This window comes from Strigops habroptila, chromosome Z (assembly GCF_004027225.2).
Source record: "Strigops habroptila isolate Jane chromosome Z, bStrHab1.2.pri, whole genome shotgun sequence".
In the NCBI taxonomy this organism is placed as follows: domain Eukaryota; kingdom Metazoa; phylum Chordata; class Aves; order Psittaciformes; family Psittacidae; genus Strigops; species Strigops habroptila.
Window position 1 is genome coordinate 20144092 of NC_044302.2, and position 27616 is coordinate 20171707.

The following is a 27616-nucleotide window of genomic DNA, read 5'->3' on the forward strand; positions in this document are numbered from 1 at the left end:
CAAAAGGAATTCTGGTGTCTTTTAATAAAATCTCCTGCATCTGGGAGGATGTGGGATCCTCCTTGCCAGGGGAGGGCTGTACTGCCTCTCCTTCGCTATGCTCTGAGTTGTGCTGTAGCTAGACACCTCTTTTCTCCGTGCTAGATCAGATGGTGAAGCTGAAGATAACAAATTCCTTCACATTTAGGGACCTGCTGCCATTTAGGAGCTTCTGGTGGTTCCGTGACCAGGATCAGAGATGCTGTCCCAGGGCAGGGCAGTGTAACGTGTCCTGCTGCACCTCAAGGCGCTGGTGCCATCACACCAGATGGTGATGCAAGTGAGAGCTCAGTTGGCATTTATTCACACCCAGTGGACTCCAGTGAAAAGAGGCATATTTTTCATTTAATCCTTCAATGCTTTGGGGTTGTTTTTCTTCTGCATGAGTGAAAGATTTGGGACATTTTTCTATGTTCCCCCGCCCCCCCCTCGCCACCTCTCCCCTCGGAAAGGGCTTATCTTTATTGACACTGATATGTGATTTAAAACACTAGCAACTACAAAATGTATCTTCAGCTGGGGCTGAGAAAACTAAATTCCAGACAAGAACTGAATCTGAATTTCCCCAAAGTTTGAAAAACTGGACTAGCATCACTCTTACTTCAGGCTTCTCTTGGTGTTAAGCCATAGGGTCTGGTGTTTTGCTGGCAGGAGGGAAGCCTGCTGCAGGAGCCAGAGATAGCACTCCACAGCTGCTCAGTATATGTTACAAAGCCCAGAGGCACCAAGTGACCAAGTCCTGTTATGGCCAGCATAGGTGGGACCTTCAGGAGTGGTCCAGGCACTTCCCTTCACCCCAGAAACCACGCACTGACTGCTTTTCAGAACCCACTCCACTGCCTGGCTATTTTTAAGGAACCACCACGTGGGCTTCTCCGAGTTAGAACTGCTGTTGTCCCACATTGCTCTTCCAGTGCTTTACCTTGAGGTTTTATTAATGGATCAAACAACAGGCCTGTTACAGCCCCTGGGAGACCAAGTCACAGGCTAATCCACAGCCTGCCAGAGCTACCAGCACGGCTCATACTAATATAGCACTAATTTCACTGACAATAGATGTAATATTTTGTGTTAGTCTAAACAAGAAGTGAGTACTGGCCCTTCTATCAAAGATGGGCAGGAGTGCATTGCTTTCTACTCTCCCGTGCACACCTGCCTACTGGTGTGGGCTTCCCTGCAAAGCTTTGCTTCTTTTAGGCTTTAAAGTCAGCCTGTCCTTAGCAAGGATTTCATAGCTACTGCAAAGGAACAGCAGAAAACAGCACTTTTGCAAAGAAAAAACATGGCTGAGGAAGAGGGGAGATTCTGTAATGGGCCTCCTGTGTCTTGGACTGCAAGTAGTAAAACCATAAGGACAGCAAGAGAAGGGAACAGAGTAAGACGGAGCAGTTGGTTTCATCTTTTTTCATTACTGCATTTTTAAATCATTCCCTAAGGCAAATTTATGGGTGGGTTGAGTTCCACATTCCTAATCTCTTGATTATGTTTTTATTCCTACTTCATCTCCTCTTTCTTTCTTGTCTCCATGCCTAGGAGCTAAATCTACCTCTGATCATCAAAGACTCTGGGCACTGCTAATGTCTTTTTCTTCTTTAGCCAGTTTCTGTCTGTGGAAGCACATCTGTGACCCACATTTTGCTTTCAAAATGAGCAAAATAGAGGTTTCCAGCTGGTTTCCTTAATCTCCTACTTTTGTTCAGATTTTAAAATTGTCTTGTGCTTCCTAGCCTTGAGCTCCTAACTAGCCTGCTCAGTGGAGCACAGTGCATAGGGCAAGTTTGAGCTTAACCACACAGGGTTGGGGACCTGCTTTGAGCAGCCTCCAAACTTCAGGAAGGGGGGGAGTAGAGCAGACACAGCATCATCACAACTGTTGGTTTTCCATGTGCATATCTGAACAGGCACAGGCCCTGTAAGATATGTAGGCAGAGATAGTTTGCAAGTACACAGACACAAAAAAGCCAGACTCCATCTCAAGTTATTCTCCTGTTTCCAAGTACACTGAAAGATCATTTGATAATACCAGGGCTGTGAAACTACCGTGAAAATGTAAAATATTTTTAGGCCTGCATTCAACCCATCCATCTTCACACATATCAGAGGTGTCAGGGCTAGGAAGCTTGTTGCCTTTGGCTCCTTAGGGAGTGAAGGGAGGGAGAGATGCCTCTGGAGAGGGATACAAACCTCACTGCTGAAGAAAGAGAGATGCGATTGCATCTGCTGTTTTCCCATAGCTAACTGCAGCCCTGACGTCTCAAGTCTGTGCCAAATACCAAGCCCAAACTGGACAACACTTTGGCCACTCCATCTTCCAAAACAGTTCTGGCAGTGCCTTATAGAAAAGCAGCACCAAACTCAGAATAAAATACCACAGTGCTTTCCTTCTCGCCCTGTCTTGTGTAGGACTGTTTTCAGATCTCTTTTCCTTGCAGAAGAATTGTCTTTGCATGATGGTATCACTTCCCTACTGTTACTTGTTGCATCCCACATGCCAACAACACACTTTGCATCAAGAAAACAGTTAAGAAAGTAGAGCCAGATGCTGTTGTGATGTGGCGAGTGGCTTCCAGAGTGAGCCCTAACAAGGCAGCATTGGAACATGATGCCCAGAGAGGCTGTAAAATCTCTGTCCTTGGAAATACTCCACACTGAGCTACCTGAACTAACTTACAAACTGAATTTAACTTTGAAGCTGGCCCTGCTTTGAACAGGGGGTTGGTCCAGATGAACTCCAGAGATCCAATCCAAACAGTCACTTTTGAGTTTGTCTTGGTTGGTTTTCCTCTCGCTTTCTCTCATGACACTGGGTTTATAGGAGAGAAGAGGTCTTCAGGGCTGGCTGCAGTCCCTTTTCCTAGCCATGCAGGACTATGCAGCTCTGTGATAATAGACCACAAGACTTGCAGGACGTGGGCATTGTGCGTGACTGGCAGGACATGGTCCGTTTTAATGAGCTGCAATTGTTGCTAGCTCTCTCAGACTGAAGAAAGAAAAACAATAGGTCAAGGTTTTGCATTAATATTCCTGTCAGGTACATAGATTCCATTTTCTTATCACAGCTTCTGCATTAGAATATGGTTTTCTGCGTGCCTGTCTTGCTTGTGCCTGTCACTTGCACTCCCTTGCGTTTAATTGGAGGGAGTAGCAGCATAAATGGAACAATCCAATTAATTGGCATGACTTGCGTTGTACTGTTTATTGAACAGCCCACCTTTGTGTTTTGGAGCCCAAGTGCCAATAAAGCAGGAAGGGAAAATGCATCAATAGATACATTTGTAGATACATCTGTCTGAATTTATGGTTTAATTTACCCCTGTAAGTAAATATGCCTACCAGCTTTGAATAATTAAGTTCATCCTATGATAACCAAAACAAAAAGACTCATAAAGGCCGGAGCTGGTTGACTGGAATCACCAGCCTTGCTCAGTTCCCACAAATGAGATGCAAACAGATCTCCAGGGACGAGCAGCTGGGCAATGTCTGCTGGTGCCAGGTCTGGAGTAAGGCTGCTTCTGGTAAGTACGAGGTGGGGGAGACAGGAGCAGACACCAGCTTGTTACTGTCTAGCAAGGGTTGGGCTTGGTACAGGTCTCAGTCTTTCTTATTATCCTCATAAATTAAGGAATCGCTTTTGTTATATGGCTACACCTAAGGCAGTGTGTGAGCTGGAGGAAGCGCGCAACAGGAAAGATGTTGTCTTTGAAGTTAGCTGGATGTTTTCCAGCATCTTGCCCTCTGTATTCATCCGCCTGGAGACCCCATTTCACCAAAACTGGGTGCCAGCTCTCCAGGAGCTGCCTCTGTTAGCCCAAAGCAGGGCAGAGACCACATAACAGTATCTTGAAGGTGGGTGTTAAGCAATGCTCACCTTCCCATCCCACCAAACACTGCCAGGAGATCTTGAGAGCTCAGCTTCCTCATGAGAAAACTCACAAGCAGGAGGAGCAGAGGTCTGCAGGACTCTGCATAACACAGCTCCATCAAAAGACATTGCCACCTGTTATAATGCCCATCTCACTTGGTCCTTCTCACACACTAGCACAGAGGAGAATACCACTAGACCTGCTCTCTCCTGGGAAAGGTTAGTCCCAGAGGCAGGCTCTTCCCTTTACCATTCCAAGCCACACATGCAAGTCATCGAGGAAAGGGGGAGCTGTCTCAGAAACACATTTCCTGTCTGGAGCTCATGCAAGCTCTACAGAAAATGAAGAAGGAAAAACAGGAGGTCCTGTCCCTTGTGAACACCTGGTTTCTGAAGGGAAAGGACTATACCCCCTCTTGGTCTGTGTGAAGGTATCTGAGATGCCATTACCCCCCCACCTAACTTCTGCCATGAAAAGCTGTAAGTCAGAGCTTTAAGGGAGAGCTTGTGGCAGCACCCAACAATATGGGAACATCCAGGAAAGCAGGAAAGCATTCACCAGCTGGACCAGAGCTTCAACTGCTCACTGCTTTTCCATTTGAAATAGCAAATTCTGCATCCAGCTCCACTAAAAACTCAGCAGTTTAGATATGGATCTTGCAGGCAAAACTGGTGGTATGATGTTGTCGCTTTCCCCCTCCTAATCCTCTTTTATTCCCCAAAAGTCTAGGATCAGTCTGAAGAGACCCAAGAGATACAGACTGCACTGCAAGGAGAAGCAGAGAAGTTATGAAGGAGTTCAGTCCTTGCACACAAAGACATAGCAGTACCTGCTGCGTCTCTGCCATTCTTGATTGCTGTGTCATATCATAACGATGTTGTCTTTGGCCTGGCAATCACTGAAATCTTGACATCTTGACTAAATAATTTGCTATTTAATGACCCATGATACCAGCCAGGGCTGTACCATTTTTGGCAAAGCTCCCATTTGAAAGGGCAGGAGCCAGGCAGTAGTTCACAGTGCCTGGAGAAGGGGACACTGCCAGAATTTGGGAACAGTCTCTTTTCTTTTCCCATGTTGTTTAGATGTGAACAGCAGCCAGCACCACCGATAAACACAACACAGGGCATTCACCCCCAAGGAAACCTGCTGAACCACAGTCTTGGACCCTGTATAATCTGTTTTCATTGCCGACTGACAGATTCCTGCCTTGCAAAGAGCTGTGAATGACAGATTCGGTGCAGAAAGATTTGACTTTTTTTGGCTATTTGTGTATTTTTAGGTTGAAATGTCCTTATGAAACCAGCTGGAGCTGGCAAGCTGCCACCAAGGCTTGGGGCTGGGGTTGTTTTGTTCCATTCAGTTTGTTTTCCCACTGCTTACACCTACTGCTGCCCACAGCCCCCCTCTCCCATCAGCTCTGCCCTTCAGCAGGCTGCACTCATGTCCTGCAGCTCGCCCATCACTGTGGTCTCCCACCTTTCAGCCCAGCCTCCTTCCTGCAGCTCGCCCATCACTGTGGTCTCCCACCTTTCAGCCCAGCCTCCTTCCCACACTGAGGATGGCAGTGCAGGGATGTGGCTCCACAGCCAGCAAGTCCAGGATCTCCTGGGAAGCTGCAGCTCCTGCTCCTCCTCTCCTGCAGAGCCAAGGAGCCCAAGTGTCCCTCTCCCTTCGTGAGCCTTGCAGTCTGATGTACCACGTGTCTCCAGCTCCACTGTCACAGCCTGCCCTGAAGGGCATCACTCATATCGGGAGAGGGCAGGAGTTGGGCTGTCTCCTACCAGTGAGGCTCTCAGGGCGTCCTATTGCTGTTTCAAACTCCTTAGGGAATCAGGTAGCTCTATCAAGGCAGATGTCCCTCTGCGTGGGTAATTCCTGCTTTATGCCAGCTAGCCTGCATCCAGCTCATCTCTCATGAGGGGCTGTGAGCCCTGTCCCCCTGCAGCACATGTGGCTGCTATCAGCCTCATGATTCCACAGTGTGTCTGCAGGCAAAGCTCTCGGAAGACCACCATGCCATGGCTCTTCACACACCTGGCATCAGGTCTGGCACCATCTGTGATGCTGGGAGGCGAGCGTGGTGGTGGCACGTGGTTTTCTGACGTATTTGCTGTCTGTTTGAAATACTTAAATGGCAAAGAATGGCATGAACATGGGAATTTATAGGATCACAGACTCATAGAATGGTTTGGTTTGGAAAGGACCTTAAGATCATCTAGTTCCAAGCGCCTCACACTAGACCATGTCGCCCAAAGCTCTGTCCAACCTGGCCTTGGACACTGCCAGGGATGGAGCATTTACCACTTCTTTGGGCAACCTGTTCCAGTGCCTCATCCCCCTCACAGTAAAGAACTTACAGAATCAAAGAACAATTTATAGATTTCTTACATAATTTCTTTGTAGTTGGGGTCCAGGATGGAGTAAGCCAAATTCCACATGGGTCTCCTGGCACTAGTGGCCATGGTGCAATAGGAAGATGCTGTCCATCTGTCATCTGCCCCCTCCCCTTCCTCTTCCTGGGTCCTATACCAGAAATCACCCCAGTTCAAAAGGAAAAGTTGCAAAGGACTTTGCTGCAGTCCAGGGTGCACACAGCATTGGGCAGAGCTGCATGCCACCAGCCGTAGGATGCACAGCTTAGAAGGAGCCACTCCAGCTCAGGAAAAGCGCTGTCAGGCAGGGCAGATAACCCCCGTTCACTCAAGATGTAGTTATATCTCCCTTTCCCCTCCTTCCCATTCTCACAGCTGCCAGCCTTTCCCTGCCCTGGGTTTTTCAGTGCAACACTCTCCTCCCTGACCCCAGGAGCTACAATTCCATCAGCCACTCTGCCCCCTGTTCTGTGCCTGCTCAGGGGATGCGCTGTGCCATGCCCCAGGGCACAAGAGAGCCCAAAAAGCATGTGAGTGACTGCTGGAGTTGTGGAGCCACTGCGATGCCCCACTCCCCTCCCTTGGGGTGCAGCCCATGCTGAAGAGGGGGAGCAGTGCAGCATCCCCACACTCAGGTGTTTAAGGTTAGGAGTTAAACCCAAAACCAATCATGAGCTTAGCTAAAAAGCCCCTGTTTTTCAATATATATGAAGACAACTATTGGAAAATTGCTTTTATCTGCTGCTTCCTAAGCCCTCCAGCTTATATTTTAAAGCCTTTTGTCTGTGAACAGGAGAGCTGAAAAGTCCTTTTTTATTTCCTTAAGCGAATAGTCCATCTATTATCCAGCCTTGGGGGGCTGAGGCTTTAACAAAAAGAAAATCTAGCAAACATTGTGACACTTGCCATAAAATCACAGGAGTTGGCAGTGATGGGGATAAAGCACCCTGAGCTGTGCCCACGAATGGAAGCCCGTGGTGCCTGTTGGTCATTGTCTTGGTTCCCCAATGGGGACAATAAACACGCTCCTATTTGTGAGACACTGATGTCCACGGTGGCAAGAGCAGCAAAGGCAGGAGTGGAGCGAGGCAGGAACCTGCAGGGTTGGGCAGATGGGCAGAGCATGATGGTGGGGTCTGGGTGAGCCTCACAGGAGCAGAGTCCCAGCACTCATCCAGGATTGACCTAGGGGAGCCCTGGGCATGGATCATTTCACAGACTAATTGATTGAATAGATCTAATTAACCCCGTTGCAAACACCACTTTGTTTCTCACTTATCCAGGCCAAGTGCTGAGCCAATATTCAACCTCCAGCCCTTGATTTCCTACTGCTTTTTAGGTAGGAAAGGGGGAAATATGGGGTTTCTTTCTTTATGTAGAAGACGTGGCCGGAGCTCAGCAGCACAGGCACGTGTTTGGGCATGGCTGGTGCAGTGCGTGCAGTGCATACAGTGCGTACCCAGGACGTCTTGGAAGAGGTTGTGGCTGCCCCATCCCTGGCATTGTTCAAGGCCAGGTTGGATAGGGCTTGGAGCAACCTGCTCTAGTGGAAGGTGTCCCTGCCCGTGGCAGGGGGTTGGAACTGGGTGAGCTTTAAGGTGCCTTCCAACCCAAACCATTCTAGGGTTGTATGGAACCCAGCACCACAGGTGTCTGGCCGCAGGCAGTGCTCTGGGCAGGCAGGAAGGGCTGTGCTTTCCTTTGGGGTTTCGTCAGCCCTGCAGAGAGCGGCAGGCACGGCTGCTCCCCAGCCCAGCACCTCTGGCTTTGCAGTGAGCAGGACGAGGAGGGGAACATGTTGCCTGGCTGTTTCCCAGTCCAGTGCTGGGTCAGTGCCAGGGATGCCCTTCCTGCTTCCTCCCTTTCTTGGAGACCTGACAAGGGGTTCATACCTGGTTTTTCAAAGCACATGCTGATGAGATCATCATCGATTCAGGCAGGAGAACCGAAGGCAGCCAGACGTGACGGTGCCGCGTTACTGCCTCGTGTGCCACTCTCCCATACAAGCTGAGCATGAGCCCAGCCACCAAGTGGGCCTGATGGTACGCTTTGGGCAGATTTTTGACTTCTCATATTATTACCTTTTTTCTTTCCCTTCTTTTTTTCCCCTGCAACACACACACCTAGTGCTAGGTCCGTGTCAGTCCATTCACCCATACCTTTTACATACTAGAGTAAAAACAACACTAAGACTGTCTACAGACTATTATTTCACCTTCTGCAGTTATGTTCCTTGCCTTCAGACTACCAACATAACAGATCCAAACCCTCAACTCCTCTGTTTTGCAGCCCCCACCAGAAACCCCTGTAAACTCCCCCTGAGCCCCAGCAGCCCCTGCTCAGGCTCTCAGAGTAATTCTGCATGGGCTGTTGTGGATGGGCACACACTCACTCCATTCTGCAGGCACTGGCTCCATGCAGGGCTGCTTAGTTTGGTCATAACAGCACAGTTCAGAGCAGAAGGAGGCTGGAGTGCAGCAGAGCAAACATCCATCCATGTGCCAAAATGAGCTTACATTACATTACATTACAAAATGTGCTTTGCGCTTACACCTTTCCCACCTCCAATATGTTGAATGCATTTAAATGAATGCTTGAGTGCCTGGAGAAGGCATCACCTCAGAGGTTCCTGGGGTTTCTTCTGGGGATGAATTTATTGGGAAAAAGAGGAGAAATGATGACTGGAAGAAGGGTAATATAACCCCCATTTTCAAGAAGGGGAAGGTGGAAGACCCGGGGAACTACAGACCAGTCAGTCTCACCTCTGTGCCTGGCAAAATCTTGGAACAGTTTCTCCTGGAAAACATGCTAAGGCACATGAAAAACAACGAGGTGGTTGGTGACAGCCACCATGGCTTCACTAAGGGGAAATCCTGCCTGACCAATTTGGTGGCCTTCTATGATGGAGCCACGGAACTGATGGACAGCGGCAGAGCAGTTGATGTCATCTACCTGGACTTGTGCAAAGCGTTCAACACTGTCCCACATGACATCCTTGTCTCTAAATTGGAGAGACATCAATTTGATAGATGGACCACTCGGTGGATAAAAAACTGGCTCGATGGCCGCACGCAAAGAGTTGTGGTAAATGGCTCGATGTCCAGTTGGAAACCTGTAACGAGTGGTGTCCCTCAGGGATCGGTGTTGGGACCGGTCCTGTTCAACATCTTTGTCGGCGACAGGGACAGTGGGATTGAGTGCGCCCTCAGCAAGTTTGCCGACGACACCAAGCTGTGTGGTTCGGTTGATACGCTGGAGGGAAGGGATGCCATCCAGAGGGACCTTGACACGCTTGTGAGGTGGGCCGATGCCAACCTTATGAAGTTTAACCAAGCCAAGTGCAAGGTCCTACACCTGGGTCAGGGCAACCCCAGGCACTGCTACAGGCTGGGCAGAGAAGAGATTCAGAGCAGCCCTGCAGAGAAGGACTTGGGGGTGTTGGTTGACGAAAAGCTTAACATGAGCCGGCAGTGTGCGCTTGCAGCCCAGAAAGCCAACCGCATCCTGGGCTGCATCAAAAGAAGCGTGACCAGCGGGCCAAAGGAGGTGATCCTGCCCTTCTACTCTGCTCTTGTGAGACCTCACCTGGAGTACTGCGTACAGTTCTGGTGTCCTCAACATAAAAAGGACATGGAGCTGTTGGAGCGAGTCCAGAGGAGGGCCACGAGGATGATAAGGGGGCTGGAGCACCTCCCATATGAAGACAGGCTGAGAAAGTTGGGGCTGTTCAGCCTGGAGAAGAGAAGGCTGCGTGGAGACCTCATAGCAGCCTTCCAGTATCTGAAGGGGGTCTACAAGGATGCTGGGGAGGGACTCTTCCTTAGGGACTGTAGTGGTAGGACAAGGGGTAATGGGTTCAAACTTAAACAGAGGAAGTTTAGATTAGATATAAGGAAGAAGTTCTTTACAGTGAGGGTGGTGAAGCACTGGAATGGGTTGCCCAGGGAGGTTGTGGATGCTCCATCCCTGGCGGTGTTCAAGGCCAGGTTGGACAGAGCCTTGAGCCATGTGGTTTAGGGCAAGGTGTCCCTGCCCATGGCAGGGGGGTTGGAACTAGATGATCTTAAGGTCCTTTCCAACCCTTACGATTCTATGATTCTATGAGTCTATGAAATGGTGCTGAGCCTAGATTTTAGGCAGCACCTTCTCCATACTGCTGGGAGGGGAAGGAAGAGATACAGGGGAGAAAGAAACCAGGCACACACTGCACCGTGGAGCCACGCCAAGGAAGTGTCAGCCCAGGTTTTGGCAGTTAGTCCAGTTTATGATGCACTTTGCCTCACTGTAACCCATTCCCTGCTGAACTACATTGCCACCCCAGTGCTGAGCAGCAGGTTTCCTGGGAGCACCAACACTGAAAAAAAATTCAGAGGTCTAAAATCACAGTCCAAGGCCATGAAACAGCCCCTTGAGCAGTCACTGTAGCTGCGAGGCTCTGACAGTACTTGTAATGGCATAAATCAGCATTTCCCAGTCCCTCAGTATTGCTCTTGGTACGTAAGGTTTGATGACAGCATAAGAACTGTTTCCAAAGCCTCATTCAGGAAAATACCAGCCAGTACATCCTACTGAGCAGCATTAATGTCAGTTTAAACATTTTCAGTTAAACAGCTCCACAATCTTGCAATCCCTAACATGAGAAATACTGCACCAGGGAGTTTGCTGAACAGTGAGGCCAAACCTGCAACAGGCAGGAATAGGAGAAAGAAAGAAAGGAGGCTGACAGTAGCGAGCAGCTGTTGAGAGCTGGGAATTGGGAACAGAGTCCAGGCAAGAATCTGCGCAAATTAAATGAATGCTGGAAGCAGCAACTTTGCATGAAGGAATCCTCGGAGGAGTATCTCATTGCACAGAAATACGTAAACAGAGAAATGGCACAAATACAGAAGTTACAAATAAACTCTGGAGATAAAGCTACACATTTCTAGCCAGCAGCTCAACTGCCTGTATCCTGCCCAGGGGACCACCCTTAAGGATGAAGAGCCTCTTCCCTACTCAGGATAAAGAGCTGCATGTCATGATCCAGTCTCGAGCAGGTCCCACCTACATGCGGTCTTGAAGGTAACAGAGGGGAGCTTTCAGTGCAGGACACCCCAGCCACAGCTCTGAGCAACCTCTTCCTACCTATGGCTGCTCTCTGGGCAGGCCTAGAGGTGTTTCCTACTTGCCTGTGCTTCCCAACATGAGTGGAGCATCCTTTGAAGTGGAGCACATAGGCAGGGCTCAGTCCTGCTATGTTTGTTCAGACAACCACAATCACTAGGGGAGGCTTAAGAGCATTGTCTTTAAAAAGTTGGTAGTAAATAGAAAATGTGCTAAAAGCAGAGAGGTCACCCATATGGCATGTTTATCTTACCAAGGATTTCTCTGACTTCTGTGCAGGCACCCATGTGAATGTCTGAAAGAGTTGCCTCCACCTAGGTCGGTCCATTCATCCCACTCCTTATCTTCCCTTACCTCAGAACATGGGAGAGCTATAGGTTTGTCTTTGACTTGATGCACTGCTGCTTTCCACCAGCTTGATGAGAAATCTACATGTAGGATTAGCACTGATACATTGCTTGAAGTCCCAGCAAGGAGCATTCCAGAGTGGGACTCTCTGACTCCACAGGGTATCTCGCGGTGACAGTAGGGAGCAAGCAGCTTTGCTCCAGAGGAGGGGAGAGCTCCTATATGGATATACAGCCACATCAACAGGGAAAACCTGGAGAAATATTAGACAAAATCCACTATCTGCCTTTAAACATGCTACCTTGCATCTCCTGGCACGTGTCCCCATAACAACAGAGCCACATTCCACACCTCCGTGGTTTGGAGGCTCCCTCCGCACCGCAGCATAGCACGTCACACTGGTGCCTGCCTGTGCAGGTCTGGGTGCCTGGGGAATGACAGCTACCTGCTCCCTGGCCCCTTCCTCCACACTGCTCATCCTCCTCTTTACTTGCTTACGCCTCAAATCTCATCAGTCCAATCCTCAGCCCCAGTGTGTCATACAATGAGTGCATAAAGAAGACCCCCACATGAAGAACATATATGGGTGTACAAAGGCAAGTCCTGGTGTGAGCACCAGTGCATCTATGACCCAGTCCCATTCTGCAGCCTTCAATGTATGGACATAAGGGGGCACTCCTGGGATTCAGGGGTTATTTTTGTTTTCACTTTGCAGTGTGAGCCAAAAAGCTCTTTCTTTTGAGAAGCTTCAAATATTGATTGAATATGGCTGATCCTTCCATCAGCTAGTACAGTGCTGCCAGATGAATAAATCTTGCATGCATCTGTAATTACTGCTTAGCTTGTGTTTAAATGAAGCACCATTGATCTGCAGAACTCATCAAAATCCATACAGGAATGCATGAAATCATATTGGATGGAGCAGAAAAGTACGTGACAACATCCATTTTCAGCCTTCTTTGTTCACAAGAGAAAAAAAGAAAGCATTTCTTTCTTTATCTCTATTCAAATTCTTGGTTTAACTTATGATTTAATCATCAGTTGTAACACCATTTCAAAGGCTGCTCTTTATGCAGGGAATAGATTTCTTTCTTATAATAGGCTAGCAAATATTTACCACCCTTGCTTGATCTGTCCTTACTAAAATCCCTATTAAAAGCATGCAATAATATTGCTTAAGTGTTATAAAACTCAGTATGGAAAGGTCTGATGGTTAAAGCTCCTGGCTGCGATTTAGGGAACTCAGAGTGACTTCCAAGTGCCACCACAGACTTCCCATCATGTCCTCAGGCAAGTGATCTATCCCCCTAATACTTCTATTCCTCCTAAAGCAAATGTGATTAATAGCATTTCCCCACTCCGTTGGGAGGCTGGGAGGACACATCAATCACGCTCAGCAAGAGCTGAGGTGCTCCAGCAGCAGAGAGTGCAGAAATGTGGGCTGGGCAAGGGCGATGCTTGTCTAACCAGCCATCTGCTCAAGATGCTCTCCTCCCCTTCTGCAGCCAGGAGGAAGCTCAGCAAAAGCAGTTACTGGCAACAAAGTCAATGCTGTCTGGAAGAACTCCTGATATTTTTCAGACCTAACACTGCTTTGGGCCAGCTCCATGCTCCCACTGGAAGTGCTCCTGAGTCGGTCCAGACTTCTCCCACCAAGCAGACTGGGACTCTTGGTTTGCCCACCTGACTTCCTGCTGCACCTTGGCCCGCAGATCACTCCCAAGAGACATGGTCACTGGCAGGTCCATCAGCAGACAGCAGAGGCTGCTTCTGGCAGGAACATGTCCCCAGGGCACAGGAAGAGGTCTCTGCACAACCGCAAGTGCATGGCACAGTAGCTGTCCGCAGCCCTGGTAGAGAATATGCATTGGGGGTGGTGTCCTCAGCTCACCTCCTGCAGACCCACACCAGCTCTGTGGCCAGGCTGTTCTGTAGGGAGTACCCCAAACTGATTTTATCATGCATATATCCCTGATGCATCTTCAGCTGAACATGGGGATCAGCCCACTCCTGCAGAGACCTGGGAGCAATCCAAACCCCTGTCTGGTGGGCTGCGGGAGCCTAACCCTCCAGGGGTGGTTGTGTGGTGACAGGGACTAAATTGCAGACCTCTCTGAGGTTGCTCATGCCCATAGAAGAGGGAGAGAGGAAAAGTGGATGGTCAGCAGGATGTCTTGCCAGCACAGCCTGACCCAGGTGGCAGCATTCTTTGGTGGGAATGATCCAGCTGAGTTGATATATGACAAACAGATCTCCGCCTAATAATGATTCAGCTGAATGTTTTCTAAAGGGATGAGAAACTTCGTGAATTTTCCCTTACATGTCTTCTGCTTCTGTATCCAGCCTGGACTGAAACCAGACTGCTGCAGTACCACAAGCAAAGCTGTTCTCAGAGAAGCCTCAGCCTGACAGCTGCTGAGAAGGACCAGAAAGCCCATTTGCATAGCACAAGTTCCACACGCCCAAGACATCCACCTATAGGATGTCTAGGATAACTAAGACATTTCTAGCATATAGCCACAGGTAAAACTTCACAGGTTTGCTTTTGCTATCTGTGGGTCATATCTGTCCACAACAGAGCACTGGCTGATTTTGGTACCCATGATTTCTGGCAGGAATGCTTAAATGGGATTTGAAATCAGAGCTCCCCATAGCTTGCTAATAGGTCAGGAAAATGAACAGATGAGGAGATCCAGAAACATGATTCCCACTCCAGCACCAGCAATCCATCTTCCTCAGCACAGAGAGTGGATAAATGGGGCCTCGAATTGAAGTCAGCTCCCGACAGACCCACCCCACTCATTGTAATTGTGCTGTCATCCAGCTATGGGGATCCTCTAGCGACTTGATATGAGAGCACAGATCTCATTAACTAACACTTTCCTTCACAGCATTTTAGATCTGAATCCCTTCCTACTGCTATCCCTGCTGCAGACAGACACCTAGCACTACAAAAACTGTATTGCCGCAGCTCTCTTTTTTCTTTCCAGCTTAGAAATGGAGATGTTAAAATGTTAATGCTACTTTTCCTTCTGCCACAAGTGTGTAAATAGATGTCCTGGGCCTTCATGCACACCCTAATGAATCTCTCTGGCCAGTAGCTGATCAAAAGGTTAAAGTCTGTGTGGCTGGTTTCATCTGTGATGTCTGCTTTCCAGGGTTGGAGTAATTCTGAGTAATTAGCTCACGAGATGGGCTTGGGGCTGAACTGAACTGGCTGCTGTGGGATGTGAGGAGCACTGGGGTGGGCCAGCTCAGTGTGCTCACTGCGGGGACATGGTGAGCTGGAGCTTTTGATATCTCTCCCGTTTGGGCTGAGCGGAGGCTGCATCCTCTGCTCAGGGCTCCTTCCCAGAACAAGCCCTTCATTATCCCAAACTCCCCACAGCTTATTTTTAGCCCCTCCTTTTCTTTCCTTTCTTCTTTTTTTCTTTTACAATATAGAAAGCCGTCAGCTCCACTGTCAGCAGGTTTATAACAGCAGTCCTAAAGATAAAAAATACATCAAACCCACTTACTCTGTTGCGTAAAGGTTTAGGCATAGATCCAGCTCGCTTCCACGGTGGTGCTGAGTCCCACCAGGCCTCATCCCTGCTCCAGCTCAGCTACTATCCTTCAGGGCTGGTCGTTGGAAGGAAGCAGAGGTTTACATAAAGCAAAAGCTAGGCTGGAGCTTTTGAGATTTCCTCGGCTTCAGCCCCTCTGCCTGCGCTGTCGTGCAGAGGACACCTGCGTCCAGGGCCACGAGGAGAGAAGACCTTGCACAGCCTGAGCCATGTGTCAACCCAGCAGGCTTGGATTCCCGTAGTGCTGCTGGAAAGATTCAGCCAGCACCTGTAAAAATCTTTTGCTTATAAAACAAAAAGATGAGGGTGCCCTGTGGTCAGCGGCTCTGCACTAAACAGTGCTTGAAGTCACAGCAGCTTTATATAAACAGTGGTATTGCAGATGAGGACACTTCTAGAAGGGATGACACCACTGCTGACAAACCACCAGATCTGCCCATGCCACAGCTCCGAGGGGGCTGGTGTTAAACTGTCCAGTTCTCGAAGTATCATTTTATTAAGTGTCTGTAAAGCAGATGTTATGTATAGAACAAGGCAGTTGTATCTCCCTCCTTTCCACACCCAGGGGAATGGATCTGCATCCAGGAGATCCCATATCTCCTGGTTAGGATCCAGGAGATGAGGAAGACCCCTTCCTGGTGTGATGAAAGGCTCTGAAGAGCTCCCATGCAGAAATGTCTCAAGAGCAGAGCAGACATGCTCCGCAGGGGATGTGCAGTGGTCTACAGAGAGGTCTACAGAGGAACAAGTGGGGAATAGGGAGGAGGGGGAGCAGAGCTGTTCCATAGAGCGATTAACAAAGTTAACTCTGATGTGGCAGTTTAAAAGCCGCAAAGAGGCAGTTTTTCACAGGCAGGGTAGCGGAGCTGGGAAATTCGCTGTTGCAGATGTGGCTGTTAGAAGTTTACATTGCTTCAGAAAGCAACTAGACAGATTTCTGCAACAAAAATCGTTGATGGATAATAAATATAAAACTATCAACGTTCTCTTTGAAACTCTGCTATCCATTGAAGTACTGGAGGCTGGGAAGACTGAGTACTGCATATTTGCCCTGAACTTGTACTCCTCTCAACATCTGTTCTTGGACGTTAGTTAAGCTAGGTGGGTCATTGATCTGATCCAGACACATTGTTTTTCTCTTCTGTAAGGGCTCCAATATGTTGAAAAAAAGAATAAATCTTCATCATCCCCTCTTGCATCCCATCCAGTTTTCAAACTTCAAACAAATGCAAAAAGATGAGCCCACATCTGCTTTCCCAGGAAAACTGCAAGTCTAACTAGGGCAGCTAAACTCCAACCTGCTTTTGTTCGTTCCTCCTGCCTATCATTAGTATTAATATCAACTTGTCAAGTTGATCTTGATGTACAAGCCCTGCACAGCCCTGCTTCAGTGCAGGAGAGAAAAAAAAAAAAACCTTAGGCAACGTAGCATCCCTTCTGTCAAGTTTTGGCACTTTTAGATTTTAATTAAGTAAGATTTGGTCCATTAATAGGAGGGACATTCCTCCTCATTTCCCAAGGGAAAATAATGAAAACCCAGGGCATCCAGCAGAGTTCATTGAGGAAAATAAACCCGGTAACCTCTGAGCCTGGTGACTATCACTTTGGCTGTTAGCAGCCTGCAAGAAGCAGGCACCAGAAGTGGCTTGTGGCTGGTTGGATTTAGGGGAGGGAGTGGCCATGCTCCTATCTCATCTGGTTGGACATGAGATGAGATTTGTCAGGAGCAGCAGCAGGACAGAATTGACTGCTGTGTAATTCATACGATTCCCATTGCAGTAGGACTGGCTGAGAGGGGTACACAGCCAAAAACACAAAATGCATTGCCCAAAGTCCAGGAGTGAATTCCCCAGACCTTCCTCTTCTCTGGGCTGGGCTCAGAAAACACCAGAAGATACTCTTGGCCTCTTAGCTGAATTCCTTATCCTCTAAGGTCTCTTCTGCCTGCCATAACCTACCTGAAAGTGCCTGAGGAGCAGTATGTGACACCGTCTGGCTTTGATGAGGAAAATGGGAGGGCCTTGCACACACGAGCACACCATGCACCTCACCCTCAGGGAGGATTGATTTCTGAAGGGACATGATGTCTCTGCTTGGCTGCATTTCCAGCCTTTCATAACTGGTGATTATTTAAGACATGTTGCATCACCACTGTGTGTGCTGGATGAGTGCTGGCTTCTGAGAGTGGGCTGTGATTTATTTCTCCCTTTCCCCTAAAATAATACAGCAGATATAGCTGGGCATGGCATCTGCAGGAAAACGCTGTGGTGCCTTGTCCTCTGGGTGTTTGCTCAGCGTGGGGTGCCCTCATAGCCATACCAAGTTGTAGCACACCTTTGAGAAGCAGTGCCTATATGGTTTCTCTCTTCTGGTAGAAGATACTATGAGAGTTTACTATGCTGTTGTGGAGTCACTACTGCCACTCCCTAAGTTCATGCTTATCCTCTGAATGCTTACTCTACAGTCACTAAATAGTAAATGGTTTTAATGCTAAATATACATTGAGCTGTGTGATCATTGGTGAAAGGAAGAAAGAAGCTAAAGTACAAGCTAAGCTCGGATGCAGATAGCCTTCCATCCATGAGCTAGGAAGGAGACATATTTACATAAACATCTGGAGTTAGATGAGGTGATCCTGCTCATGACAATCTTGATTAAAAACTAATCATTTGCCAGGACGCTATGTTGGAGCTGACCCTTGAGAACCTCTTATATGAATTAAAAAATAACCCAGCGGTGACTCAACTGCATTTGTTGGTGAATGTGGATCTGCTCTTTCAATCGAATGCAACCAAGGCAACAGAACGAGGCTGGAGTATCCCACGCATGGCCTTTCTTTCGCAGAGGAGACGTGGACAGAGGGCAGGACTGGAAGGATAGAGGGGCAGCTGGGAAGATGCTGCTGTCTCCAGGGTTGCTCTCCTGAAGTTCCCACTCAGCTGCCTGCCTCAGACCAAGTCCCAGGCTGTGGCTGCTGCTGCACCGCAGCTTGTGGAGCTCTGAGGATGTGAGCACCTCAGGCTTGTGCAGTGCAAGCTGGATTCTGCCTGCAAAAACACTGACAAGGTGTCACCTCTGAGGCAAGAAAAAACCCAACCGTTATTTAACCATTTGATTGCCATTAACCTCAACAGACGTGAATGTGCATCTGTGAGAATTTTGCCACAGGTATCCAGCTTTGATGACAGCCTGTAGCCTCAGCTACCATTCTTCATCCAAGAAAGCAGCCAGCAGAGCCTTTGGCATTGGCAGTACAATCCTGGGAGAAGGTTCCCGTGGTAGCAGAGTGCCTGGGAAGAGGTCCCCCCCCACGCACTGCACGTAGGCTGCTGCTGCCAGTCTGTTCCCATGGGGTAACTCAGACAGCAGCCCTTTCTCCATGCAGTGTCTCTGGCATCAACAGTGCTGCTACCATATTCTGCTGGAAACAGCAAATGAAGGCATAAGAAACTACATTTACTCCCTATTTTCGATATTGCTGTGTGAAGATTCTCGGTACCAGCTAGTCTTTACAGAGCATCTCCCTTTCATGGCCTCAGTTTGATGGGATCCTCTCCCTGGTTTTAGGAAATACCATTTCTCGTGCATTTTTGCTTTTAGCAGCATAATGTAGTTGAGCTGCACCTCCCTGAGCCTGATAAACTGAGTGACTCAGAAACTTGCAATCTGCTTCAACACAAAGCATGTAAGATAAAAGACATAAGCAGTAAAGGAGCTGCTGGCTCAGGAGTATAAATGCTAGAGGGTTACTCATGTACTCAAAAACCTCTTCTAGCCTTTCTTCTTAACCCCTGCAAGTCCTGAGCAAGGCAGGCTGTAAATAAGAGCTGATGTGTCGTTTCAGATATGCCTCCATTCCAGTGGGCAAACCCTGGAGCTGGGAAGTGGAAGGAGCTCTGATGCCAGCACTGTGCAATGAAGATGATATGTCAGGGGCAGAGCTGAGTGCTTGCTCCATGTCCTCCAAAGTGCTCTTATTTCTGCTGGTTAAACACATGCCACTTTCTGAGGGGATTATGTGTTGCGGAGCCTGTTGGCTGCGACAGCTAATTATCTCCAGCAACAATTTGGCCATGAGATTTGTGGTTCAGAGGGAATGCTGTCATCCAGTGCCACATGTAGCAATTGGCCCACGCTTGGGTTTCCTTGTTCCCAAAGAGGGAGCACCCGATCCTCCACCAGCTCAAGTTTACACCCAGCAGACCAGTGGGTCCGTCCAAGCAGCATGGACAGGGAGCATCAGCGCTCTGATGAGGCCTATGAGATACCTCCAGCAGGAACCTAGTAGAATAAGCAGCTAAAATCAGCTTAGCATCCAAACAGCAGCCTGACAGAGCTTCTCATTCCCTCAGCTGGATGTTAGCGTGGCAGCCATGCCATCGCACACTCCTCCAGTTGAACTTCATGGGGTGCATGCACTGATGGGGTCCCACTCAGCACAGCGAACTCCAGGAGATAAAAATATCTGCTGCAGTCCCAGATAGTAGAAATTCCAGGGAGAGGAGCCAGAGGAGTAAAGTAAAGTAAACAGTTTTGGAATGCAGCCTCAAAACCAGCACTGAAAATGTAGTATACCTTCACAGAAATGGATGGTTGACCCTCATCGAGACCACCATGAACAGGCAAAAAGCAGACCCAGGCAACTGAAAGAATCTAAGTCATTGAGAAACACATGGAGAACGATGGAGAAGACTAGACATCAGGAAAGAGATAAAAAAGGGAGTTAACAGAAAAGGTATTGGAGCTCGGCTGGATGCGTTGGCACGGGAGTGACTCTGAGGCATCGGACTTGCAGAGCTCAGGTCACCTGAAGCCCAGACAGGCTGAGTATTGGGGATATGAGTACTCCTCTGTCCCTAAGCACTGGGAAGTAGTGCCTTTATCCAGACAGATGTTAGAGGCCTCCTAGCCAAGGTTTCTATGGAGATATCCCAACTGAGACTGGAAGCTGGGTGCTGTCAGGGAGGAGAGGGTGGATGGGATGGATGCTGTTCAGCCATCCTCCCTCTATTGCTATCATCCTTGTCCCCTCGAGAGGCTGGCAGGCTGCATCATCTTCCCCAAACCTCCAATCCCCCAGAGTAAATCAGGTGGACCCAGGCACCTGCAGTAGCATCACCTCCCTGGGCAAGGATGTGAAGGGAGGTGAGGCTTTCCAAACCTCAGAGCCAGGTTGTATGCAGCTAATCTGGAGCTAATTTGTTGTTAGGCAGCCCAGAGGAGCACCACGTGGAAGAGATATAGGCTGTGCATGCCATGAGAGTGAGAACCCCCTGACATCCCAGTACCATCCCTTGAACCCCAGGATTTGGAGTTCAAAGGATGTTGCTGTTCAGAAGCAAATCATCACTGGTTGAAGGCAGCAATTCCAGTAGGGAGCTCCCCCATCACTATGCTGCTGTGGTGCCAAATCCTTTGGCCAGTTTGCAGTTGATTTTTTCATTTGCTGCACTCCCAGCATTAAAGGTGGATCTCAAAGGCAAGGATAATTGATAGGGAACTTTAAATTGAAGAGAGCTGAATGATGGAAAATTACAGAAAATGAAGATGGAGAAAGTGATAAAGGTCTTCAGGGTACTGCCAAGAACTCCAAGAGGAAAAGAAAATCCCTCCCTCTCTTACACCTCCACTTTTTACCATCACCTTGAAGTACTTTGTTCCTGAGGACAGAGGAGAGCCTGGGTCACTGAATAACAGCACTGCGGAGCTGCCTTGGTCTGCAGGGACATGTGAAGAAATGCAGCTGTCTCTTAAATAACAAGAGTTGACATCAGTTGTGAATAGATGAGTGATCATGGCTTCAGCCGTCACTGCAGAGGATCTGATTTCAAATGAAGCCCCATTCATCCATCCAGGACCCATCATAAGGCTATTAAGGGAGCATCTGTCACAAAACCGCAATAGCTTTAACTGCTTGAAACAAAAATAAGCCTGTTTAGCTTAAATATTTTTCTCTGGGTGATGTGATTCTTGCAATTCTTTAGCAATAATGAATGATAAATATGATGGGTAGCTAAAATACGTGATGGGAGCAGGGCGAGGTATGTTTTTCGCGTTAGCATGGACTTTGGTTGGGTAGGCCTGAAAGCCAGTGGCAGTGAGTTTTCTCGGGTAGCAGAGTGCACAGCCCCAGCATACCAGGCATCCAGCTCCAGAGCCGTGGCTCAGAGCGCTCCCTCCAGGACACAAATGGGAAGTTTTTTCCTGCTTTCTGATGCACCAGGGAAAGCATCTCCAGCGGAAGGACAGGGCATCACCTTCAGGCCAAGCTTTGGCAAGACACAGGGCAAAGTGTGCTCATGACCATGTCAGAGTGATTGGGTAGCTCAACAGGACTAGATGAGTTGTTAACACAGAGTGTTAAAAGCCTTGGCATGTCACCTCCTGTCCTGCTATCCCTTTTGAGAACATTCACACTGCCAGGAGCACAGAGATCAACGGGCAAGACAACTGCTCATGCACAGACCTGCTTTATTATGTTCACAGTATATTGAAAGCATCTCATGTGCATTAGATTGATGCTCCTGGAGCTAGAGGTAGGCATTTAAGCCCTATAATGCACATCAAACCCCCTCTAAGAGGAACTGGAGTGTCTGCATGCAGCTTGATGGTGGCAAGAAAGACTTTATTGTGTGATGCAGTTTTATTTTTTATTTGTGTTTATAATTCATATTAAACTGTAATCCAAATTCCTCTTTTCTTTATAAATTATATTTAGTTGGGCTGAGTTGTTTTGAAAAATTGTCTTGAATGGGTATGAAAAAATGGATTGCGGTCGTATGTGCACAGCTGTGGGCTCCTCTACAAAAGCATTTCATGCCGAAAGACAGGACTTCTTAACCAAAGTTTCAGCCTATGGTGGCATTGCTGGTGCTCATAGATTTTAAGCCTAGAGTAGAATAAGGGTAAATGTTTTAAAAATATCCAAGTGTTTTAGAAAGCTAAATCTCCCCTCTTGCCCCCCAAAAACCCTGATTTATACTCCCAGACTATTGCCATCTAATCGGGCTCTTAGGTTTTGTCCAAGTGCTGCATCTCCCGCAGTCCCAGCCCTATGCTGGTTTCAGACTGAAGCAGTGACTCACTCAGGCAGAGATTCATCTCCGTCATCTGAGCTGACTGAAAGCAAGGCATCTCCTTGGCATAAGTCACCAAGCCTCCCTCCCTTTCTAGCAGAGAGACAGGCATCTCCCAAAGGTGACTCAACCTGTCCTGGGAGCAAGACCTATATGCTCCAACCTCTTATCTGAATAAACCCTTGCAGAAAAGCATGTGTGTGTACAGAATCCAGCACAATGGACAGATTGGGAACTTCGTCCCTTAGCGAATAAAAATAGCAAGCAATATTAAAGCTGTGTATTTTGCCAGATTGCAATCAGGGCTCACAACACATGCACACTTAATTTCCTGCTTTCAGTTCACTATCAGATTTTATGCGTAGGTTAGTGGGGTTTGTTTTTCGCCAGAATAGGATTTATTACAATACATTCAGCCATGAAAAATGAGATTGAAAAAGATTAATAGGAAGCAGAAGGATTCATCTGAGATTGACAAAGATTAATGTGTGCTTTATTCTTATCTGTTTTCTTTTTCTTTTCACTTTTTCTCTTAGTTACCTAGACAGCTTAGATCGAATTGGAGCTGCAGACTACCAGCCCACGGAGCAGGATATCCTCCGAACCAGGGTCAAAACAACTGGCATCGTAGAAACCCACTTCACATTCAAAAACCTCCACTTCAGGTTAGTCTAAGTGCACAGTAAATTTTCGGTACATCTATTTGTCACAGAGTTTCCCCATAGTTCCCAAAGGACAAGTTGTTAAATTCTGGTTAATGCACGGATGACTCCCACTGCAGAAGGCACAGTGTTTTGGAGGGTCAACAATATGATCCTGTCTTGAAAATCACTGTCTTTAAGATGGGAGCTCATGGTAGCTTCTTCTAACCCAAATGGTACCTCTTTGCTGGGAGGTGTAATATAAGATTGACCCCCAGTCAAGCCTGATCAAGCTTCATAAATGTAAAAATATTTGGCCAAATCTTTTCCCTAAAGTGGGTCAGTCACATATGCTTAACGCTGCGTATTGACCTTCATGATGCCAGCCAGTAGAGAAAAGGACATGAAGACAGAAAAGTCACGCACAAACAGTATTTAGAGCATATAAAGCTCAAGAGCAAGCAGTCTCCCCATCTGCAGACAATATGGGACACAGCACACTTCTGAGGTTCTCCCACAGATCCTCACATCCCTTGCTGTAACTGCTTCTCCTGGTCCTCCTCAGATCTAGGCTCGGAGGAAGAAAACCAAGCCAGTGGTAAAAGACTTATTGCTTTGTGTTTGAAGCCTTCCGGGGACAGTATGCTCCATCCCTGACAGTGTTCAAGGCCAGGTTGGACGTGGTCTAGGGGAAGGTGTCCCTGTCCATGGCAGGGAGTTGGAACTGGATAATCTTAATATCCTTTCCAGCCCAAACCATTCTATGAAATTCCAAGAATGCTGAAGTTTCCTTGTAACTAGGAAGGAGCAGGCACTGATGGTCCTCTCCTGTGCCATAGGCTCTTCGATGTTGGGGGCCAGCGGTCAGAACGCAAGAAGTGGATTCACTGCTTTGAGGATGTTACAGCGATCATTTTCTGTGTTGCGCTGAGTGGCTACGACCAGGTGCTCCATGAAGATGAAACCACGGTGAGTCTAATCGGGTCCTGGAGGCCCCCACACTTCTTTATGGAATACTGCATAGCCAGCAACTACTCAGAGATTACCGAATGCTTACTGGGCTGCTACAGTAATGTGCTTTTGTCAGTCACTCCCCCTTGACTCTGAAATCCTGGGGAGATGTGTCCTCCTCCACACTCTTCAAAATCAAGTCTGCATGCCCAGGTAATGCTTCCTTGCACTGGTAAAGTCGCAGTGTTTTATGTCTCCTTTCTAACTGGCCTGTGTGTTTTCAAAGCGTGTTAACAGGACCCTGTATCCAGAAAGAGGAGATACAGGTGGGCTCTTAGAACAAATGTTAAAGAAGCAGTTGTACTGTGGTGCAGAGGTGCAGGACGGCCATGCACGCCCAAGGCAGGCTCAGACTAGGAATATAACCTATTTCTTCAGGCTACAGAAATTCATTTTCCTGAGTGAGACTGGAACTGTTTGATTCCTCAGGTAATTTGCTCTAGGAGAGCTTTTATGACTTCCCACTGTGACATTAGGCTCAAAATGCCATCTGGAAATAAAGCTAGCAAGGACCTGTGTGCTTCCTGGTATTAGAGTGCAATTAATACAGGTGAATTAAATACACAGAAAGGATGCAAGAAGACTCATTAGTGTATTTTGGCCATTCAGTCAGTGTAATGGGGATGCCTGCTTTTGGGACTAATGATGCCTGAAGAAAGCACCTAGTTGCATTTGTCTAACAAAAAGGAATTGGAGGCCATACTCAGACTTGGTAATGATTTTATCTGTGTCCAGTCTGCAGCAGCATGGAGGGCCCAATCCTGCCTACTGTGTCTCTCTGAGGCTCTTTAGTCTCCTGCTGCTGAAGATGTCAGGCTTGCAGAAAGCTGTTGATGACGAAGGAATTGAGGGAAAGATTGCTGTTAGGTATCAGTTGGCTTGTCCCAAGAAGACTGGGAGGGGGCTGTGTTTTCTAAACTCTTTGAGCCAGGTTTATGAGCTGTAGAAAACTGATGAAGTCACCTGGTTGTTTGGGTCGTATCAATGCCAGAATTCAGGCTGATATTGACATCATGACATCCCTCCAGTCTGACTGAGGTACCCTACACCTTCTTAGGTCCATTTATTTATAACCCTCAGTTGTCACCACCCTCTGACCCTGGCCCTAATATGCTCGAGGATATGCTCAATATGCTCAGTCCTGTAGGATTTACTGGGAAGGAACCGAAATCTCCAGACATGATTTGAAAAACCCAGCCATTAATTCAATGGCTAGAGCTCTGCGGCTGAGCAGGGGGAACACACCCAGGAGATAAAGAAGAATACATAGGGAGAAGGCAGACCCAGGAGGCAGGGAGCCAAGCTGTGATCTCAGCAGGGAGCAAGGTGATCTGTAGGTATAACTTGGGCTGTAACACCCAATTGGTGAAGCCAAATGCAGCCTTTAATACAGGTCACCTTTGGGTGCCAGAGCTGTGATTCAAAGCCACAGAACACAAGATGGAAGAACCTGAATGCCAGTGCCATTTTTAAATGTCAACCTTAACTCAGCTCCTCTGAGATGGAGGTTACAGCATCTCTCCTGGGATGCTGAGCTCTGCCAGTGACTGTCCATCACCCAGCACCACCCTGGTGACAAGCAGGGTGCCAGCTCGGCCTCCCCCCTGCAGTGCCCTGCTGCGGAAAACTGGGATTTATACGTCTCCAACTTTCCTTTTGCACCAGGAAAGCAGGCTTGCACTGCTCTGGCACAGCGCTGACATCTGCTTGCTATTTCAATCCCTTTTCACAAAGCCTTTCTAGTGATGCCGAGCAGCAGGAGGGCAGAGGTAGCTGCTGCTCACTTACACACTCCCCCTTGAACGGGGAAAGGATTCAGTACTGGCACCACTGCGCCTGCAGGACACCCCTGCCTAACCCAGATAAACAACCCTGAGCAAGGCCAATCCAAACAGGAAAAAAGATGGGGTTGGATCTTATCTGCCCTATTATATGCCCAGCACAGGTGGAATACCCACAGGCTCTGGCCTTCTCTCAGCTGAACCCCCAAGGATTCCGCTTCCTCCCTGCTAACATGGTTCTTCTCCAAAAAACCAGCAGTAAAAGCAGCATCTCTTCAGTCGGCTGATTTGCCGTCTGTCTGCATCCGTCACATCTGCTGGCTTTCATGACATAAATCAGCTTTTATTGCTTCTCACTTAGAAAACACAAAGAGGAGGCAGCTGAGACAGTGAGCTGGGTGCTGCTCCTCCATCTTAATTTTCTATAGAGATGCTTACTACGATCTGGGCACTTCCAGCTGTATTAATCTACTAAAGGGTTGGTGCTGCACAGATGTCTCTGTTGAGTATGAAGAGACTTGTAGGGCTTTCATTGCTGGCATGGAGCCATGAAGAGGGAAAGAGCATCTCAGGCACCCAAAAAAAACACTTGCAAAGCATAGGGAGAACAGCTTTTCCTTGTTGACAGTAACCACAGGATTTCACAGGGGCTTTTTGTGCTTTTGTAAGTCAAACTTCACTTTGGGCAGGTGAAACTGCAGCTCAGATCAAGTCAGCCTAATATGGGGCTAGGGCTTGCTTTGGGAAGCTCAGTCACAAGGACATTGGGAATAGCCTAGTTGTAGTGTCAGCCTGTTTCACTGAAAGAAGCTCATGAACAACAGCTTCACTGTGAACCCTTTCCAACAAGACTGAACAAAGAGATGGTTAAATAAGGCTGGGTGAAACGCCCCCTGACCTGTTCCTGCCCTTAAAATTAAAGCACAGCTCCACACTTGTAGGTTTCTCGTGGTTTACTGTGCTCTTTGTTTTAAAAGGCTGAGCACCCATCCTCCTGCAACAGCTAAAAAAGGGCTATTGTGCACAAAGCCATCACACCCTAGGGCCAAGTAGTCTTTTATAAGGGATGTATTTTCTCTCCAATTCCCTGCCACAAAGAGCAACATGGTGGGAGTTGAGAAAGCAAGTACTTCTCCATGTCCAGATCAGAATAAAGTAAAAAAAACTTTCTGCATCTGTGACGACCCATAAAGAGCATGCTTTGCACAGAAACCCCTGGTGCTGTTGAATCCAGCCTCTCCCATTGCCCAAACACATACTTGCACTGTTGTTGGCAGATATAAACTGCTTCCCTGCATGCCTGTCTCACAGGACAGAGGAGCAAGCCTGCAGGGAAATTCAAGCAATACCTTCATCAGTCCCATTGCTGCCAGCCACAGCCAACAGTTACAGCTCACAAGGCAAAATTATACCCTCTGCCCAGCGCATCCAATGCACAAGGCACTGTCTTCAGGGTTTTACATGTGCCTCTTCATCTGGCTTTACCAAGCCCGCCACAAGGAGCTTCAGGACTCTCTGCTGCATTTGTACACAGTGGGAACATCCTGCTTTAACTGACTGAACAACTCCATGGATTATGTCTTTGCATAACAAAGCTATTTTGCCTCATTTGTTACTTATCTTTATGTTTTGTAAACTGAGCTTACAGGAGGAAAAACCTCAGACCTGTAATCTGGGAGGAGAGAGGGACAGCAGTCATATTAATGGGTAAAACTGGAGAAGACAATTAACAAAGGTAGATTTTCATTGTTCCTTCTAACTGGAATTCCTAATGGAATTTTAAAAATTGCATAATTGCATAGGACCTATCACT

The 27616-nt window shown here is 47.8% G+C and overlaps 1 protein-coding gene across 2 annotated transcripts in view; it reads left to right on the forward strand.

The window, feature by feature from the left end:
• Positions 1 to 27616, forward strand: part of GNAO1 (G protein subunit alpha o1) — a 148584-nt gene that overhangs the window by 100208 nt on the left and 20760 nt on the right. For both annotated transcript variants that reach the window (XM_030512213.1, XM_030512214.1), the window contains exons 5-6: positions 22907 to 23035; positions 23851 to 23980. In XM_030512213.1, the coding sequence (XP_030368073.1) occupies positions 22907 to 23035; positions 23851 to 23980 (259 nt within the window). The remainder of the gene's footprint in view (positions 1 to 22906; positions 23036 to 23850; positions 23981 to 27616) is intronic.